Raw genomic sequence first — 19945 nt, forward strand, 5'->3', positions numbered from 1 at the left:
ACTCAAACAAAGATTTATCAGGGACAGAGAGAAAGTAAAAGGCTCACGAGGAAGACAGGGAGAGGGGTTTCCACCTACGGTAGCCTCCAGTCTCTCACTGAACAAAAGATTTTTTAGGTCGTATGAAAGTTTTTAGGTGGGAAAAACGCATTGTCTTTATTCATTAGATGGGAGGAGATTTCTAGGAGAAGGGGAGGGATTATGAAAATCAAATGCACGCACAGTGAGAATTCAATCAAGATGGACTTCCTGGCAGAGGTTGCTGGAACCAAGATGGAGTGTGTCACAAAGCCTGCCGGATGTCGAACAGGACTTATTCTGGGATGTTGTGCATGCATGGCGCCTCTGTATCACGGTTTCAGACCTGACAAGTGGCCCCTGTTCATGTTTGTCTCCTGTGGAAGGTTATTCATAGGCCACGTCGATCTTTACAGCACATGCCCTGCACCTGGTGAGGCCTTGAAAAACAACTCAAAAGGATTATCCCTAATTTATAACTGGTCAAGCACACAGGGCCTTGAAATGTAGCCCCTTATCTTGTCTAAGCACCTAGTTTGTTAATCACATGTAGTTTGCAGGTGCCAGCAACAAAAGCTATATGGTGGTCTGCACTTAGGTTTAGATTCAGAGATTATTTAATCGTAGCTGGCCAAGGGCACAGGACCTTGAATGTAGCCCTCATTTAATTCAGCCAGCCCAGTCTCTTCCCTGTGTCATAACCCATTGCTGTCGAGTCGATTCCAACTCATAATGACTCTATAGGACAGAGTAGAACTGCCGCACAGGGTTTCCAAGGCTGTAAATCTTTACAGAAGCAGACTGCCACATCTTTCTATCATGGAGAGGCTGGGAGGTTTGAACTGCCAACCTTTTGGACAGCAGCTAACTGCTTAACCAATGTGTTACCAGAGCACCATAATCTAAATATAGTTACTATGTTTCACACTATGGAATGCTCTCGGTAGGTAGCCAATTTTTGAAGAGAACCAGGGTGGACAGAGTGGACATATTCATAGTGGAACATTGTTGTCACTAGTCATAAACTTCAGTTTGGGTTTATTTTTCTCCTCTCTAAACGGCGCTCTAATCTTTGTTGACTTCTCATTTCTTTGACTGGAGTGTATGGCTATGAATTGACAAAAAGCTGTCCCATCCGTCTTTCATTATCAATCACAGTCTTTCTGTTTTGGCAGGTGAAGAACCATCTCTGGGGGCCGCAGAAGGAACATTTATGAAGGCATTACAAGCCCGGAAAAAGAACACCAGCACTGAGCTCACTATTGAGCCAGAAGCTGCATCCTCAGACAGAAGTAGTGTCAACTTGTCAACTGTCCTGAATGAGCCTCTAGGCTTTAATGATGAAAGTGATGTTATTAGTGCACTAAATTACGTATTGCCTTATTTCTCGGAGGGAAATCTAGGACACATAGAGATGACGTTATTACCATTCATTAAACTGCTTTTTTCCAAGGTACAAGATAGAGAAAAGGCCCTGAGTGATTTGCAGAACAACACAGGGAATCCCCCTCTTAAGCCTGAAAACAACAATGCAACTTACAGAAGTAAATTGAGGAAGCTCTATTTTCTGGAGAATTTGTTAGATGCAGAAATTCAAGAAAAAATTAATGAGGTTAAACAGAAAGAAAAAACTGCCATGCTTATGTATCCCAACTTTTTACATGCCAAATTTAAACGCCAAATCCTTCAAAAGAAGTTAGAAACTGTTCAACCCCAGGAAAACCACCTGGCAAAGATCCAGAGAACAGGTGTCGGGAAAAGGCTGCGAAGGGTAAACAGAGTCCTCAAGTGGCCAAGGGGCATAAAGAAAAGGCACTTCAAAGAAATGGAAGATCTAAGCATTAAGAGGAAACAAGGGGCCAAGTCATTTATGGACAACACTCCCAAAGCAAGAAGGCTTCTAAGGCCACTCTCAAAGAAGGTGGAAGGACTTCTCAAGGTGCGGAGGCAAAGGAAGTTAGGGGGAGTCTCCTTCAACACAGAGCCTTCATCCAGCAAGGAACATAAGGCAGCAGTCTCTTCTTCCCTGAAACAATACTCCATGGGCAGGCCTTCTACCTCTCCTCCTTCAAAAGGCCCACCTGAAGTTAGAATCCTTTCAAAAGACTTGTCCTACACCATTTTTGTTTTAGAAGATGCAAATGCTAGAGTTAAAAATATGGAGGTTCCTATATCAGTATCGCATTCCAGAAAAAATTACATCTACCATAAATCTCGCTCTCGAGTGGTTCACAGAAGACCAAAGGCCAAAACAAGTCGAAGGTTCAGAAAGGTCCGTAGACTGATGCTTAGAAATAGACCTCCTTCCTCTGCAGTGAGGAGCCTCATAAATTCCCCTCCTCGAGAGGCTTTTTCATCTTCAGAAGAACTGAGTTCTCCAGAAAATCCTTTTCAAGAATTGTTTCTTTTTCCAGAGCCGTCTGCAAAAACTACTACTGTACACAATGCTACTATGCTAGGTGAGGCTACCCCTGAAATCACTGCCCATAAGGATCCTTCCACTGCAGATTCTGCTGTGACTGCAGACAACTTCATGGCACCTGTTAAACAAACAAATGAAACACAATGGGAATACCAGAACATGGGCCCTGACTTACCCTCCAAGCCCCATGGCTCCTCTCTCCCACTGCTCTCATCCCCAGGGGATCAATTTGAAACTCAGCTAAACCAGCAGCTACGGTCCCTCATCCCCAACAAGGATGTGAGAAGGCTCATTGCTCATGTTATGCGGACACTGAAACTGGACTGCTCAGAGCCCCAGGTACAACTGGCCTGTGCCAAGCTCCTCTCCAGAACAGGCCTCCTAATGAAGCTTCTCAGTGAGCAGCAAGAAGTTAAGGTGTCCAAGGCAGACTGGGATACAGACCAATGGAAAACCGAGAACTACATCAACGAGAGCACCGAAGTCCACAGTGAGCAAAAAGAGCAAGAGTCAAGTGAGGTGAGGACAACTCCAGAAACATGAAGCGCAGACTTTTCCATCAGAGTTCAGGACATGCCTTTAGAGTGCCAAAGCTCCTACTGTGTATCTCATCTTGGCCAAGGAACTTGGGCCAAGAAAATCATCTCCCACTTTGTTCATTTAGAGAATGGTACCACTATTCCTAGTGTAGAGGAGAAGACTTAACACACGAATTGTACAAAAAGAATGCCTAATAGTAAGATTATTCGATTTGTGATGTTCTTTATGAACCTATAAGCTAGATTCACCTGGAAGAATTGGGTTTTGAAACTGAATGGTTAGCTTTTATCCTTTTCATGTCTTTGTTCTACAAAAAAAAAAAAAATTGTTTCTTCCTATTTTTTAGCTCACAAAAGAAGTTCCAGGATATGGATATAACCACAAACTCATCTTGGCGATATCTGTGACTGTGGTAGTGATGATTTTGATTATAATTTTCTGCTTCATTGAGGTAAGGACAACAATTAATTCAAGTTTCCAGAATATATTTTGTCTTTATAATAGATTCGAAAGCCACAAACTGAAAATTAAAGCCACTTTACCACCTGCTACTACTTGATATTCCTCTTCAGTCACTAGGACTGGGGTGTGCTTGGTGTGCTTGGGGTGTGTTCCAGGGATTTTGAAAGGAACCCTACTCTCAGGAGATCTTGGTGCAGTTGAAGCCAAGATAGCAAACCATTAGACTATTTTGAGAAACTAAATTTAAGAAGGCCAGTGTTGACATGACTGGAAAATTTCTTCAACGCAAAACTTTGGCAGTGATTTGATGTAGACACCAGTCACTTTCATTCTATCCCCGATTTCTTTCCCTGTTGGATGAAATGATAAGAGAGAGAAAATGTCCACTCTTAGGGAGTGATCAATCAACCTGGGGAGAAAGGACCAACAAAAGGATAAAACTGTGACCTTGTAGAGTTCTTAGATTTACTCAGCATCTTTTTTCTCCAGTGAGTAAACTAAAAAAAAAAAAAAAAACCCTTCCCATTGAGTAGATTCTAAATCATAGAGACCATATAGGCATTGTCTAAATAGGCTCAGTTAAAATATTGCAGTAAGCAGTTTGGTTCTGCTTGCTTTTTGTTCAATTATATAATGGTTTATTGATTTCCTGACAGACAGCTGCTAGCATATTTAACAAGCTGACAACTTAACCGTACCCTGCCAATTCACCCTAATTTCCCTATCCACCTTTTCTACTGTTGGAGCAGCCTTACGTTCCAGCCCCTCACCCTACCCCAGCCACACCGTGCTCATTCCTACCTTTGTCTGTGCCTTTACCCCTCGAAAATTCCCTTAATACACTCTGCCTGTTGAAGTCCTATGAATCTGTCGAAAGCCAACACAAGTCCATCTTTGTTCAAAAAGCCTTCCCTGAACCCTTCAGTCCTCCAGGCCCTGGTTCATTTGTGAGATGTGTTGCCATTCCTTGGGGGCCAAAGAGAGACATTGCCCTCTCCAGAGAAGTTAAAACTATGGTAAACAACTTTTAAAAAGATGGCCCCTCAGGAGGGAAAGTTTAAGATCAACACATAATGGAGCAGAACAGAGATATGTAAAGACCAGATGGCCTCCTGATCTATCTGAAGAAAAACAGGTCTATCAGCAGGAGGGTTGGTCAGTTCCTTGTAGAAACGGCAAGGAACAGGTCAATGTGGGCAGTGCCCATCCTAACATTGCACAAAAGTAGGGATGGAGCCCAGGGCAGCAGATGTGAAGTGTCAGAGCCACCAGCAGGGCTGTGCCTGAGGGGGAGATGGATGGATGAGGCTCTCTAAATCTTTCCATGAAACCCTGGATTCAGCTGATTCCTTACGTTCTATTCTGTTCTCACCAAGTAGCCTTCTGATTGTGCTTTACTGCGCACACAGGCCTGTCTCCTCAGAGACACAAATCCCTAATCCTGTTGGCACAGAAGTCCTGTCTGTGGAACAGAAGTCTTTCTCACTGCCAAGTCATAATTTGGCATTCTGATTTTTGGTCAGTCCTGAAATATTGATAAGGTGAGACTGCCCCCAAAAGGAAGATGCTGGTTCTCTTTTGGTGGTGACAGAGTCTGATTTCTAAGCCTGGGAGGCTGGGGACCAGCATGGGGTCAGTTTGCCAAGACATCTGGGAAGACAGTCATTGGCCATTGCCCAGACAGTTCCCTCTGCTTCTATAAGCAGCCTATGGCTGTTTCCTTTTTTGACATTTCTATAAATCCTGTGCTGCTTTTGATTCCTACGTGCAGTTTAGCCTTATATTTGTATTCATTTATAGGTTCTCCTTATATCCTCTCCCCCACTTAGATCATAAGATTTATGAGCACTGAAACCATGCAGTGTTTTAGGTGGACAATAATGGTGTTCCATATATAGGGCCATATTTTGGCTCTTGTGGACTTGCTGTGATTTTCTTCAGTTTCAGCTTGAACTTGCATATGAGCAATTCATGGTCTGTTCCACCGTCGGTCCCTGGCCTTGTTCTGACTGATGATATCGAGCCTGTTCTTCGTCTCTTTCCACAGATGTAGTCAATTTGATTTTTGTGTGTTCCAGCTGGTGAGGTCCATTTGTATAGTCGCCGTTTATGTTGGTGAAAGGAGGTATTTGCAATGAAGAAGTCACTGGTCTTGCAAAATTCTATCATTCGATCTCCGACATTGTTTCTATCACTAAGGCCATATTTTCCAACTACTGATCCTTCTTCTTTGTTTCCAACTTTCACATTCCAATCGCCAGTAATTATCAATGCATCTTGATTGCATGTTTGATCAATTTCAGACTGTAGCAGCTGATAAAAGTCTTCTATTTCTTCATCTTTGGCCCTAGTAGTTGGTGTGTAAATTTGAATAATAGTCATATTACTGGTCTTCCTTGTAGGCATATGGATATTATCCTATCACTGACAGCATTGTACTTCAGGATAGATCTTGAAACGTTCTTTTTGACGATGACTACAACACCATTCCTCTTCAAGTTGTCATTCCCAGCATAGTAGACTATATGATTGTCCAATTCAAAATGGCCAATACCAGTGCACCTCAGCTCACTAATGCCTAGGATATCAATGTTTATGCATTCTATTTCATTTTTGATGATTTCCAATTTTCCTAGATTCATACTTTGTACATTCCAGGTTCCGATTATTAATGGATGTTTGCAGAGACCATCTGAAGAATAGATATGACACATTGAGCACTAGTGACTGAAGACCTGAGGAGTTGTGGAATGATATGAAGGACATCATACATGAAGAAAGCAAGAGGTCATTGAAATACAGGAAACAAACAAAACACCAAGATGGATGACAGAGGAGACTCTGAAACCTGCTGTCAAATGTCCGGCAGCTAAAGCGAAAAGAAGAATAGATGAAGTAAAAGAACTGAACGGAAGATCTCAAAGGGCATCTCGAGAAGGCAAGGTAAAGTATTATAATGACATGTGCAAAGAACTGGAGATGGAAAACCAGAAGGGAAGAACGCACTCAGTGTTTCTCAAGCTCAAAGAACTGAAGAAAAATTCAAGCCTTGAGTTGCAATAGTAAAGGATTCTTTGGGGAAAATATTAAAAGAATATAAAAAATATCAAAAGAAGATGGAAGGAATACACAGAGTCATTATACCAAAAAGAATTTTAAGAGGTGGCATATGATCAGGAAACAATGATACTGAAGGAAGAAGTCCAAGCTGCTCTGAAGGCATTGGCGAAAAACAAGGCTCCAGGAATTGATGGAGTATCAACTGAGATGTTTCAACAAACAGATGCAGCGCCGGAGGTGCTCACTCGTCTATGCCAAGAAATATGGAATACGGCTTCCTGGCCACCTGCCTGGAAGAGATCCATATTTATGCCTGACCCAAGAAAGGTGATCCAACTAAATGTGGAAATTATATAAAAATATCATCAAGATCACACGCAAGCAAAATTTTGCTGAAGATCATTCAAAAATGGCTGCAGCAGTATATAGACAGGAAACTGTCAGAAATTCAGGCTGGTTTCAGAAGAGGACTTGGAACCAGGGATATCATTGCTTATGTCAGATGGATCCTGGGTGAAAGCAGAGAATGCCTCAAGGATGTTTACCTGTGTTTTATTGACTATGTAAAACCATTAGACTGTGTGTATCATAACAAATTATGGATAACATCGCAAATAATGGGAATTCCAGAACACTTAATTGTGCTCATGAGGAACCTGTACATAGATCAAGAGGCAGTTGTTCGGAAAGAACAAGGGGATACTGATTGGTTTAAAGTCAGGAAAAGTGTGTGTCAGGGTTGTGTTCTTTCACCATACCTATTCAATCTGTATGCTGAGCAAATAATCCGAGAAGCTGGACTATATGAAGAAGAACGGGGCATCAGGATTGGAGGAAGACTCGTTAACAACATGCATTATGCAGATGACACAACCTTGCTTGCTGAAAGTGAAGAGGACTTGAAGCACTAACTAATGAAGATCAAAGACCACAGCCTTCAGCATGGATTGCACCTCAACATAAAGAAAACGAAAATCCTCACAACTGGACCGATGAGCAGCATCATGATAAACGGAGAAAAGATCGAAGTTGTCAAGGATTTCATTTTACTTGGATCCACAATCAACAGCCATGGAAGCAGCAGTCAAGAAATCAAAAGACGCATTGCATTGGGTAAATCTGCTGCAAAAAAAGGACCTCTTTAAAGTGTTGAAGAGCGAAGATGTCACCTTGAAGATTAAGGTGTGCCTGACCCAAGCCATAGTATTTTCAATCGCATTATATGCATATGAAAGGTGGACAATGAATAAGGAAAACTGAAGAAGAATTGATGCCTTCAAACTGTGGTATTGGTGAAGAATATTGAATATACCATGGACTGCGAAAAGAAGGAAGAAATCTGTCTTAGAAGAAGTACAACCAGAATGCTCCTTAGAAGCAAGAATGGCGAGACTGCTTCTTACATACTTTGGACATGTTGTCAGGAAGGATCAGTCCCTGGAGAAGGACATCATGCTTGGCAGAGTACAGGGTCAGCGGAAAAGAGGAAGACCCTCAACAAGGTGGATTGACACAGTGGCTGCAACAATGAGCTCAAGCATTACAAGGATTGTAAGGATGGCTCAGGACCAGGCAGTGATTTGTTCTGTTGTGCTTAGGGTCGCTATGAGTTGGAACTGACTCGACGGCACCTAACAACAACAACAACAGTGGTACTCTAGGGAAGAAAGATAAGGTGTTACAGCAATTCCACAATGAGAAATAATACAACATAATATTTATTTTGAAATAGCAGACAGAGCCCAGTAATAGACAGACCCATGTATGATTAACACTTTTGAAATGTCATCTTTTAAAGTTCTAGTCAGTGGGGGGAAGTGGATACATGGTAGTAGAACAGTGGCCTAACTATCGGGGGAAGGGGGGATAACGGCAGATCCATATTTCTCACCTTAAACAAACATGTTTCAGTAAATAACAAAAAGAAACCATAAAAGTATTAGAAGGAAATAGAAGCCATATTTTTATTATCTTGTGGTGGGAAAGAGCATTCTAAGCCTGATACCACAGGCAAAAAACTTTGATAGATTTGACTACCATTAGCAAATTTAGGGAGTCCCTGTGTGGCGCTGGACTATTAACCGAAAGGTTGGCAGGTCACACCCACCCAGGGGTGCCTTGGTAGTAAGGCCTGGTGATCTGCTTCTGAAAGATCACAGCCTTGAAAACCTTATGGAGCAGTTCTGTTCTGCACACATGGAGTCGTCATGAGTGGGAATCAACTCAAAGGCATCTAACAACAACAAAATAGCAAATTCAGCATTGATTTAAACGCCAAGCATTGGACAGCATATATTGTCTGACACAAGGACCCTTGGAGGAAGGTAGTATCATCCTTCTTTTACAGATGAAGGAGATCAAATGAAGCCCCCGGGGCAAAACCAAAAGCAGAACTGATAGTCACCTGACTACGAAGCCTGTTCCGTTTTGCCTCCTTAAAGAGAAAAACAAGTGCCAAGTATCTGAAGCATCGCAACAGAATGGAAAGAGTTGAAAGGATTGATATGTTGGATATAAGAGGAGCATTTATAAATCAATAACAAAAAGACAAAGAATCCAGTGGAAAAGGGGGCAAGGGCTAGAAGAGTAGGAGGTGTTTGCACTCTTGGAATCACATCTGTCACCCTCTCCTCATGGCGTATGGGGTATGGGTCTTGTTAGGGAGGCCTTTGCCACCTCACGGTATAAAGACAGTCTCCTACATTTTCTTCTATTACTTTTATAAGATTGTGATAATATGTTATATGTTTTAGTCCATGTGGAATTTATTTTCTTTGGTTTTGGTATGGTTGAGGTAGAGAATCTTTTTTCTCCCCATGTGAATATCCAGTTGTTTTACAATCTCCTATTGAATGGTTGGTTCCTTCTTTCCACGCTGATCGAAAATACTGCCTTTGTCTGGAATCTGTGCTGTCCCACTGATTCACTTCTATTTTCCTCTACCGGTATCGCCTACTTATTCCAATTGCTGTACAAAATAATTTGATATTCGGTAGGGCAAGCTCCTGCTCTTTCATCTTCTTTTTCATCCTTTTCAAGCTATTGTTGAATATTTTCTCTACTAAATGTCAACTGGTCAATTTGTAAAAAAAAAAAAAAAAAAAAAAGCTATGTTGGCATTAGAATGGAATTGCATTGAATCTGTAGATTAATTTGAGGAGAACTGGCATCTTTACAATGTTGAGACTTCCTTTCTAAGAACGTGGTATCTCATTCCACATAATCAGTTCTCCTCAATGTCCTTCAGAAGAATTTTAGTGTTTTCTTCACAGAGGTCTTCCACAACGTTCGTTTATTCCTAGGTACTTTATACATTTTTATTCCTATTGTGAATGAAACTCTTCTTCCATTATATTTTCTAGTTGGTTATTGGTGGTACATAGGAAAACTGTTGAGGTTTGTGTGATTTTGTAGCTAGCTACCTCACTAAATTCTAATATTACCTGTACGCATTGCTATCGAGTCGATTCCAACTCATGGTGACCCTATAGTACAGAGTAGAACTGCTCCATAGGGTTTCCAAGGCTGTAAATCTTTGCAGAAGTTTACTGCCACCTCTTTCTCCCACGGAGTGGCTGGTGGGTTTGAACCACTGACCTTTCAGTTAGCAGCTGAGTGCTTAAGCACTGTACCATCAGGGCTCTTTCTGAATTCTCATATTACTTTCAAAAAATTTTAGGTGATCTCTTGAGCTTTTTAGGTTGCCCATCTGTTATGGATTGAATTGTGTCACCCCAAAATGTGTATGAATATGGCTAGGCCATGATTCCCAGTACTGTGTGATTGCCCACCATTTTGTCACCTGAAGTGATTTTCCTATGTGTTGTAAAACCTTCCTCCGTGATGTTAATGAGGTGGAATTAGAGGCCGTTATGTTGTTAATGAAGGGGAACTCAAATCTACAAGATTAGATTGTATTTTAAGTCAATCTCTTTTGAGATATGAAAGAGAGAAGTGAGGACGTAGACAGGGGAACCTCGTACCACCAAGAAACAAGAGCCACGAGAATAACCCATCCTTTGGACCCAGGGTCTCTGCACTGAGAAGCTCCTAGACCGGGGAAGATTGAGGACAAGGACATTCCCTCAGAGCTGACAGAGAAAGAGAGCCTTACCCTGGAGGTGGCACCCTGAATTTGGACTTCTATCCTCCTAGACTGTGAGATAATAAAATTCTCTTCGTTAAAACCATCCATTTGTGGTATTTCTCTTACAGTGGCACTAGATAACTAAAAAAATAAAATAAAGACACCATTATTTCACATGCAAGTAATGATAGTTTTGTTTCTATCTTCCACTACTTACATGCCATTTATTTTTCTTATTGCCTTGATTAGTACCTTCAACAATGTTGAATAGCAGCAGTGGTAACAGGCATCCTTATTCCTAACTTTAAAGCAACGCTCTTGTCTAAGTTTATGGTACATACTTTTATTAAATTAAAGATATTTCCTTCTTTTCCTACTTTTACAAGTTTTTATTAGGAATTATTTGTTGAGTGTTACCCAAAACCATCGATAAAATTCATGAAAAATATATGCAAGATCCTAAACTAGGTACTGTGGAAGAGTAAAGGGGGTGAATGAGGATAGAATCCTTGTGCTCAAAAAGATCATCATCTAGCAGTGGAGATGAGGGTCAAAATAAATAAAAGGAAGGAATAAAGGTTTGAAGATACCGGTCATTGTGGTGGATAACCACGATCATGCTTTCTTCCAAAACAGATTTATGCTCATCGAGCAACATCAGAGGAAGACAAAGAAGGATCCTCACGGTAAATATTAGTCCGGCAATTTTGTTTTAATGTTTATTGTGGTTCAAATAGCTATAACAAAACATTCATAGACTGACAATTTTTAAAAGAGAATTTTAGAACTAGGAAAGAACATAGAGGGCCTCTATTTCACTCCCCTCAGTGTTCAGTGAGGAAACTACCAAAGGCAGGAAGAACATACTCACCTTAATGCTTTGGCTCCAGCAAAATTAGCTCCCAGGCCAAGCTGAGCTTGATGGGACTAGCACAGAGGCACCTGCTGTTGCCAGTCCTTTCAGGGGAAGAGCTAGGCTATACCTGTTTCTTCCTGCAGTTGGTGGGCATAAAGCTGGGCCAGAGGCCTTCCCTGGAGGCTCTACAGAAAGGGTAGGGAAGGCCAAATGGTCTTGGGTAAGAGGGCTGGCCTCATTCAAGGCTGACGGAAGGTAGAATATATGTGTTTTTCCTCTAAAGTGTCAGGAAAACGTCACTTCTCATCCTGACAGTTGTTAAGCCCCCGCTCTGGATTCCCCTTATCCAAACTTTACAGAATTTTAACTCTGAAGAGTTTCAGACGGTAGCTTGTCTCAGAGAGGGAGAAAGGGAAAATATTTTCCTCCATGGTCTCACTACTGGGCATGTCAGAAAGAGGATGACTCCTTCCAATGTGGGTACTTCTCCATTGATGACATTGTGCTTGGACTGTGAGCTACACTTTATGTCATGACTCAGTCCATGCAAACTTCATAGACGTGGCTGCTCATAGAGGCAGAAATAGTTTCTAAGCACACTTGGGGGCCCTGGGTGGTGCATAGGGTTAACGCGCTCAGTTCCTACCTGAAAGGTTGGAGGTTTGAGTCCACCTGGAGGCCTCAGAAAAAGGCCTGGCTATCTACTTCCAAAAAATCAGCCAGTGAAAACCCCGTGGAGCACAGTTTTACTCTGACACACATGGGGTCATCACGAGTCGGAGTCGACCTGATGGGAACTTTTTTTCATTAAACTTATTGCCCACTATGCACTCTGATATTTTCTGTTCTGTTCAGATTATTTTTAATGCTATTCATGACCTTTAACTTGACTTCATAATCAGTGACCACCTACAGTGACCCCTCACTAATCAGTGACCACCTACAGTATGAAAATCAGTGAGCTAATCTGGCTAGTTAGACTCAGGCACTTATTTGGTGTGATTTGACTTACAGAATAAAGCAGCTAGAAAAATAGAAGCACCTTCTCCTCCACTTACCCCCACTCCCCAGAGAATGAAGCACGAGTCCAAATCTGAAGGGGACTGATGTAAATGTTTCTGTACAGGGCTGCTCAGTATGGTTGTGCAGTTGGTTCACTGCACAAAGGTACTTGGCCAAGGAGGTAAGTGGGCCTGAAAATTCTGCCTAGCCTCCATACCAAGCCATGTACAGAGGTCTCCCCAGAGACATCGTGGGGCCCTGTGAACAGATACAGACAGCCCTTCGAAGTCCAGCATGCATGGAGTTGTTCTCAAACCCCAAGTCTGTAGTGATTTTGCTAGTTGTGATTACGGGTAGAGGTAAACTTTGAGTCCTGCTGAAACGAGAGATATGCGTTATGAGGGACATGGAAAATGACATAGATCACTAATTGCCTTGCGTGTGTGTTTCCCCCAAGGGGCTTTTTCCGAAGTCTGCTGCAAAGGAGATGCACGTCAGAAAGTAAAAGTCAGGTACATTTGGGGAAGATCCAGTGCTGTGGTGGGAGAAAGCAGGAGAGATTCAGAGTTAATAGTTCCCTTTCTCTTTTCCAGGGGGGCTTTTTCTGGAGAAGGCAGCCACTTTGGCTCAGGGATATGTATAGGCCTCTCAATGCCACCCACAAGAGAAACATGGCACAGAAGCTACATGACAAGGATTCTTCTGATGAGGATGAGATTTTCAACAAAGATGCCAGGTAAATGATCGGGGAAAATTTAAACTTTTTATGTAAACTGAGGAGATATCAAAAGGGCAGAAGTGCAGAACAGAATTTCAAATTCTCATGGACTCCATACTTTCTGAAGTCATGGACCACAGATGAACTCCAAAATTATTACCCTGAGATAATCTTTAAACCTTCAACCAAATATATCACTTAAAGCCTTCTTAAAACCAAACAGTACTTTAGCTTAATGGGGGCAGTTCTACTCTGTCCTATAGGTTCGCTATGAGTCGGAATCGACTCGACGGCACTGGGTTCTCTGGTTAGTAAAGAATGTCTTCCTTGAGCGTTGTGGTCTTTTAATGTCTACCTGTATGGGATCAAACTGACAACAACAGCAACAGCCCCCTAAGGCTTGGTGGGCAATGAGTTTATGTTAAACGCAGATGAACAACTCAGGAAAGGAGGGTAAGAATGGTTGCACAGCTCGAAGAAGGAAATCAATGTCACTGACTTGTACGTGTAGAAAATGTTGATTTGGTATATGTTTTGCTGTGTATATTCTCAACAACAAAATCAATAAAAAAATTTTTTAAAAGAAAAATAATAAAATGAGGAGGTAATGAAAAGTTTAATTGCTCCTTTCAAGAATAAGAGCCATTGGCATTATTCTTCTTATCCCAGGGAGGCCAGAGAAGTCACAACAGAGAAGGCTGAGCCTACAGAGACTACTACAGAGGCCGGTTAGGAAAGCGAACTACTTGAAGTCAAGACCACAGTGTGAACCCCATCCTGCCTCAGGCTCCCACAAATTTTGTTTTCTGATCTTGGCTTCTTGGCATTGCTTGTATTAAAATATATAAATTCTATAACCAATTCTAGCCATGTGGTAAGGAATTGAAATATAAATATTAAATATTGACATAAAAGCAACAGGGTGTTGATCAAGGGCCATAGGCAAGAAAAGCAGGGCTGAAACTAGAATCCCTCGTGGTGGCCATTCCATGAGGCCATGTGGGCACAGAAGCACAAATAGGGGCTTCACTCTCCTGTTTCCCCAATATACTCCGTCCCAGGGAAACGGAGAGCATATCAGCCACAAGGAGCATAGATTATTAAATCAAGTACCCATTTATTCTGGCTCTCTCTCCTCTGTGCTTCATTCAAGCCTGAGTTCACCAACACACTTGAGCTCCTATCCATAGGAGATCATCCACCTTCTGGACCCTCTCATAGGTTCTTTGAAGTTGCTAGAATATTTGGATTTCCACTGTGCGGCCAAGTCCTTCTTTTTTCCAAAGACCTCAAACTCATGCAAAAATGTGTGTCGTATTTTGGTAGGGGATTATCTGCCCTTACAAGCTGGTGGAAAATTCATATATATCTTTTTAAACCATCCCAACCCTTGTTGTTTGGATTGAATTGTGTCCCCCAAAAAATGTATGTCAACTTGGCTAGGCTATGATTCCCAGTTTTATGTGATTTTTCACCATTTTGTCATCTGATGTGATTTTCCTATATGTTGTAAATCCTATCTCTATGATGTTCATGAGGCAGGATTAGAGGGAACGGAACATAGTGACAGGTAATGCCTATCAATGTAAAGACTTAACACTGTTAATGAGGCAAGACTCAATGTACAAGATTAGGTTGTTTCTTAAGTCAATCTCGTTTGAGGCATAAAAGAGAAGCAAGAAGAGAGATGGGGAAACCTCATACTACCAAGAAAGAAGCACCAGGAGCATAGTGCATCCTTTGGAGCTGGAGCCCCTGCACTGAGAACCTCCTCAATCAGGATGGTTGATGACAAGGACCTTCCCCCAGAGCCAAAACAGAAAGAAAGGATTCCCCTAGAGCTGACACCCTGAATTCGGACTTTTAGCCTCCTAGAGTATGACAGAATATTTTTCTCTTTGTTAAAGCCATCCATTTCTGTTATAGCACCACTAGATAAATAAGACACTTGGGTAGCTCTCAGAAAGGTACAGGAGAATCAGGGTAAAGGAAGAATATGTGAGAACAGTAATTGCCCAACATTGCCCTCTTCAGGCCTGGGTTGGTGCTGATTCAGAAAATCTATTGGTGGGGTCACTTCTCTGCTCATGTGTACTGCCCTACCCTCTGGAGAACCCCACCAGGGATCAAATATATGCTGCTCAGCCCCCTCCAGCTCGGCCCAGCACCAGACCCACCTGCTTCCTTCCTCATCCACCAGTCTGCGTGATTCAAAGTGACAGCACAAGTAAAAATTGCAGAAGATGCAAGGGTTCCTGCACACCTTCTGCTCATCCATGTGGGAATCAGACATGTTAAGAGCAAAAAGAAGGATAAAAAAATTTAAAAAATATACCTACCCCTATTTAAGTATTTTACTAAAAGCAAAGAAAAAGTCATTAATTCACATTTATAAGTCAAGGAGAGCTAAACACATTAGTGAGTAAAAGAAATCCTGAATGAGCAAGACTTGCTAATCTACCTCTAGGACCACAAATAAATGCTGGCAGCTCAGTAATCTGAGATGAAGAATGAAGGATGCCAACCAACCAAGGAACCACGGCACAGAGTCCCCCAGAAGAACAATGTAATCGGGCAGTGGCCTCCTGGCATATTCTGCTGATTAGGGTTCCAGGCAAAATGAACAGCCCATCTGTACTTCATTCGGTCCATCAGTTTGCCAATGCTGGGCAAGAGACACCTGTTCTCTTGATACTGACCTGACTCAGCTACCTCTCAGTGTTCTTTACTGAGGATGAAAAACAAATGTTTGTCCCTATGTGGTGACCTCTGTGAGCCGGCAAATATTTACTATGTTTAAAGCACAAGAATAAATAACAATAATAGGAAGCAGCAGCAGCTAGCATTTACACTCGCCTACTTGGTGCCAAGCTCTGGGTTAAGCATTTTACACTCTTATTTCATGTAGTCCAACCACCCCTGGAAGATATTTTGTTATTCCCATTTGACAGGTAAAGAAACGGGGCTCAAAGAATGTAAGTAACCAGCCCAAGTGCCCTAGGCCACACATCCAAAATAGGAGAGTTAGTGCTTCAAGTGTCAATAGGAAAATACAATTTCTCAAAGCATATTCTGCCAACCTCTATCCTCAAACATCACTGGGATGCTTATTTAAAAGGCTAATTCCTGGACACCTCCCCTCCAAACCTACATGCCTGCCCCACTTGAATCCATCTCCAGGAGACAGATGCCCATTTTAGGAACCACTGAGCTATGACAAGAAGGGCAGGGACTTAGAGGAAGCAGAGGTTCTGCGGTTTCTTCCGGGCTGGAGGTGACAGGGAGATGACTGTAGAGAGGCAGGGCAGAGGAGTGGGAGGTGAGGGGACTGGTGTCTGGTTAAGTCTGTGAGAATGGGAGGCATGACTGAGTCTTACCTTGGACTGCCAACATAGATAACCCTGGGCTACTGCTCACCGCCACGGAAATTAGGGCCTCGACCAGGGGAAGATTGAGAACAAGCACCACACTCAATGAGCTCTGGCTCCCACGGACCTGGTGGGAGTGAGATGCTATTGTTGAGGCCTGGGTCTGGTAGGAGTGAGATGCTGTTGTTGAGCACCAGTGGAGTCAAGAGAAGCACACATTCAAGAGGAGAAAAAAATCCTGAGGCCTGAAGCAGAAGTGGGAAATGGTTCAGGTTGAGAGTCTATGTGTTAGAGCATAGTTTGGTGTAATACTGTAGAGTGTCTTCACTTGCAGGGCTAAAGGAAATTAAGACTTAAACTGCAATCCTTATGGAGACTTCATGTGGATTAGAGCCATACCCCAAGGTTGGTGAAGCAAGAAGATAGGAGAAGCCTAGACCCTGACAAAGTGGCCCCTAAACTAGCCCTGACTTCCTAACCAGATTGTTACATGAAAGATCAAGAAACTTCCCTCTTATTTAACCTGCTATTCTTTGGTTCTCTATTGCAGCAGCTGATCCTATAGCCTAAAAAGGAGTCAGTGTACATATGGGTTAGCTATTGCCACGATATTACTGTGTAATAAACCATTCTGAAACTTGGTGAGTTGACCTAACAGTTCCCACAGATCTGCAGGTTCGCTGGGGTGCTGCACTTTAACTCTGTGCTGCTTCAGCTCTGCTTCTTACTCTAAGGCTGCAGATCAGCTGGGGTGGATCTGTCCTAGGAGTTTTAATTCCAGGGCCCAGGCTGAAGAGTCAGCAGTGACCCAGGAGGAGCTCTTCTCATGGAGAAGGCAGAGGCATAAAAAGGCCAGTAGAAAATATATGGCTTCTTAAAGCCTGGACTTAGAACTGGCACACTTTCATTTCTGCACAATTCTATGAGTCAAATCAAGTCACTCGGTGTCATGGATTGAATCATGTCCCCCCAAAAATGTGTGTATCAATATGGTTAGGCCACAATTCCCAGTATTGTGTGGTTGTCTTCCATTTTGTGATTGTAATTTTATGTTAAGAGGATTAGGGTGGGATTTTAACACCACCCTTACTCAGGTCACCTACCTGACCCAAGCAAGGTAAAGGGAGTTTCCCTGGGGTGTGGCCTGCACCACCTTTTATCTCTCAAGAGATAAAAGGAAAGGAAAGCAAGCAGAGAGTTGGGGACCTCATACCACCAAGAAAGCTGCACCAAGAGCAGAGCACATCCTTTGGACATGGGGTCCCTGTGCCTGAGAAGCTCCTTGACCAGGGGAAGATTGAGAACAAGGACCTTCCTCCAGAGATGACAGAGAAAAAAAGCCTTCCCCTGGAGCCGACACTCTGAATTGGGACTTGTAACCTACTAGACTGTAAGAAGATAAATTGCTCCTTGTTAAAGCCATCCACTTGTGGTATCTGTTATGGCAGCACTAGGTGAGTAAGACACATGGCCAAGGCCAAAGCCAGGAAACAAGAAAGTACACTCTCCCCACAAAGAGAAAAGAGTCCATGGACGTAGGGAAGGGTGAAGAATTGGGGTCAATAATTCTACATACCCTAGTGTGTGAATGAGCCCTGGTTTGGTGGTTACACCCCCTGGTTCCACTCTTCTAGGAGTTGCCTATAAATGGAACATAATGACAGGTAATGCCTATCAATGTAAAGACTTAACCACTGTTCTCTATTAAGGTCAAGAACCCTGACAAGGCAAGAGTCAGATCTCCTTTATCTCCACAGCTCCCTCCTCCCTTCAATGCCTAGTACAAGCTCTGACCTTAGTGATGGCTCAAGGAATATTATTGAGTGAATTTTAGGTCATTCCTTCATTTTCCTCATGTGATTCCTAATGAAATACAGACAGACCTTTTAAAGGTTAGTGCATACTATGTATTTGCCCCATAAACTGCAAAGGGACTGTGCCATTTGGAGATGGAATCTGTACTCAGCTCTGTCTGACACTAAATCCTGTGCCTACTGCTTCCCACAGGAAACACCAGAAGAAAAGGTGTATACAGGGCTAAACATCAAAGCAGGGTGATAATGATTGAATTATGTCTCCCCGAAATGTGTTGTATATCCTAACCTCCATGCATGTGGTTATGATCCCATTTGGTTACCTTTGTTATATTAAGGCAGGATTAGTGTAGGGTGTGCCTTCAGTCAGTCTCTTTTGAGATATAAAAAGAGATTAAACAGAGGAGCAGAGGGAGACACAGAGAGATGGGATAAGGCAGGTGCTAAGACACATGGAGATCTCCAAGGAACCAGGAAGCAGAAGCTGAAGAGACCAGGACATTCCTCTAGAGCTGACACACAGAGAAAGCCTTCCCCTCAAGCCAGCGCTCTGAATTCAAACCTCTAGTCTCCTAGACTGTGAGAAAATAAATTTCTGTGCCAACCATCCACTCGTGGTATTTGTTATAGCAGCACTAGATAACTAAGACAGCAGGTTAGTGAAGTTTCTTTCTCTAGAGGCCGTTTAAAACTAGAAATACTTTTATAACCTGAAATACCCTAAGAGGAAGGCTGTCTAAAGGCAAAAACTAGCCAGCGATCCACATGGATTTAAGGACAATTTAAGAACAGTGAGACTCACCATCAGAGCCTCCACTGTTCCATAAAGTCCATTGGCCCCTCTCATAAGGGCAAAAGCCAAATCGGCTCTAGGTGCTTGACCTTAATTGCTGCCTTCCTCAGGAGACTTTTCACTTTGGTAGAGAGCTGAGAGAGCCATGATTAACCCTAAAAAATGGCGTAGTCACCACTGAATGTCAGGCACAGGGGGCACGCGGTAAAAAGTGTATTTTAGGGTAGTAATTCATGGGAAATCGTTTTCCTGTCTCCCAAGAGGGACTGTTCAATGTCAAGCTGTCTCAGGCTTAGGCTGATCAAAGGATCAAAGTAGAAGGTTGGGGAACCTAGAGTTGGTGCAAGGTCTCTTGGTTTTGCTATCTGTGGAAGGCTTTAGAGTCATTAGGGTTCTCCAGGCAGTTAATAAAGGGTTGCCTTAGTGGATTGCAAGAGAAGGATATTATGCAGCAGTTTGTTTGTTCTAATGAGGCAGACTGGAACAATCTCTCTCCAAGATACATAGGGGTTACTAGGTGAAGAAAAATGACCCCTGGTAGTCCAATGGTTAAGCACTCGGCTGCTAACCAAAGGTTGGCTGCTCAAACCCATCAGCGGCTGTACAGGGGAAAGGTGTGCCAGCCTGTTTCCATAAAGATCACAGCCTTGGAAACCCTATGGGGTAGCTCTACCCTGTCCTATAGGGTTGCTATGATTCCAAGTCAACTCAACAGCACACAACAAGTGAACAAAGAAAGATGTAGTGTGGTGTATATAGTATGTGTGGTGCAGTGAATTACTTAATAGGATCCTTCTAGCCATGC

General features: G+C 42.6%; 1 protein-coding gene across 2 annotated transcripts in view; it reads left to right on the forward strand.

Moving 5' to 3' along the window:
• The window catches only part of LOC126062124 (leucine-rich repeat-containing protein 37A2-like), a 289138-nt gene that overhangs the window by 163829 nt on the left and 105364 nt on the right, over positions 1 to 19945 (forward strand). The window contains exons 14-15 of one of the 2 annotated variants that reach the window (XM_049859237.1): positions 1194 to 2959; positions 3327 to 3431. The exons of the other annotated variant lie outside the window; for it this stretch is intronic. Coding sequence (XP_049715194.1) covers positions 1194 to 2959; positions 3327 to 3431 — 1871 coding nt within the window. The remainder of the gene's footprint in view (positions 1 to 1193; positions 2960 to 3326; positions 3432 to 19945) is intronic. 2 annotated transcript variants of the gene reach the window in all.

Source organism: Elephas maximus, chromosome 19 (genome assembly GCF_024166365.1).
Source record: "Elephas maximus indicus isolate mEleMax1 chromosome 19, mEleMax1 primary haplotype, whole genome shotgun sequence".
Lineage (NCBI taxonomy): Eukaryota > Metazoa > Chordata > Mammalia > Proboscidea > Elephantidae > Elephas > Elephas maximus.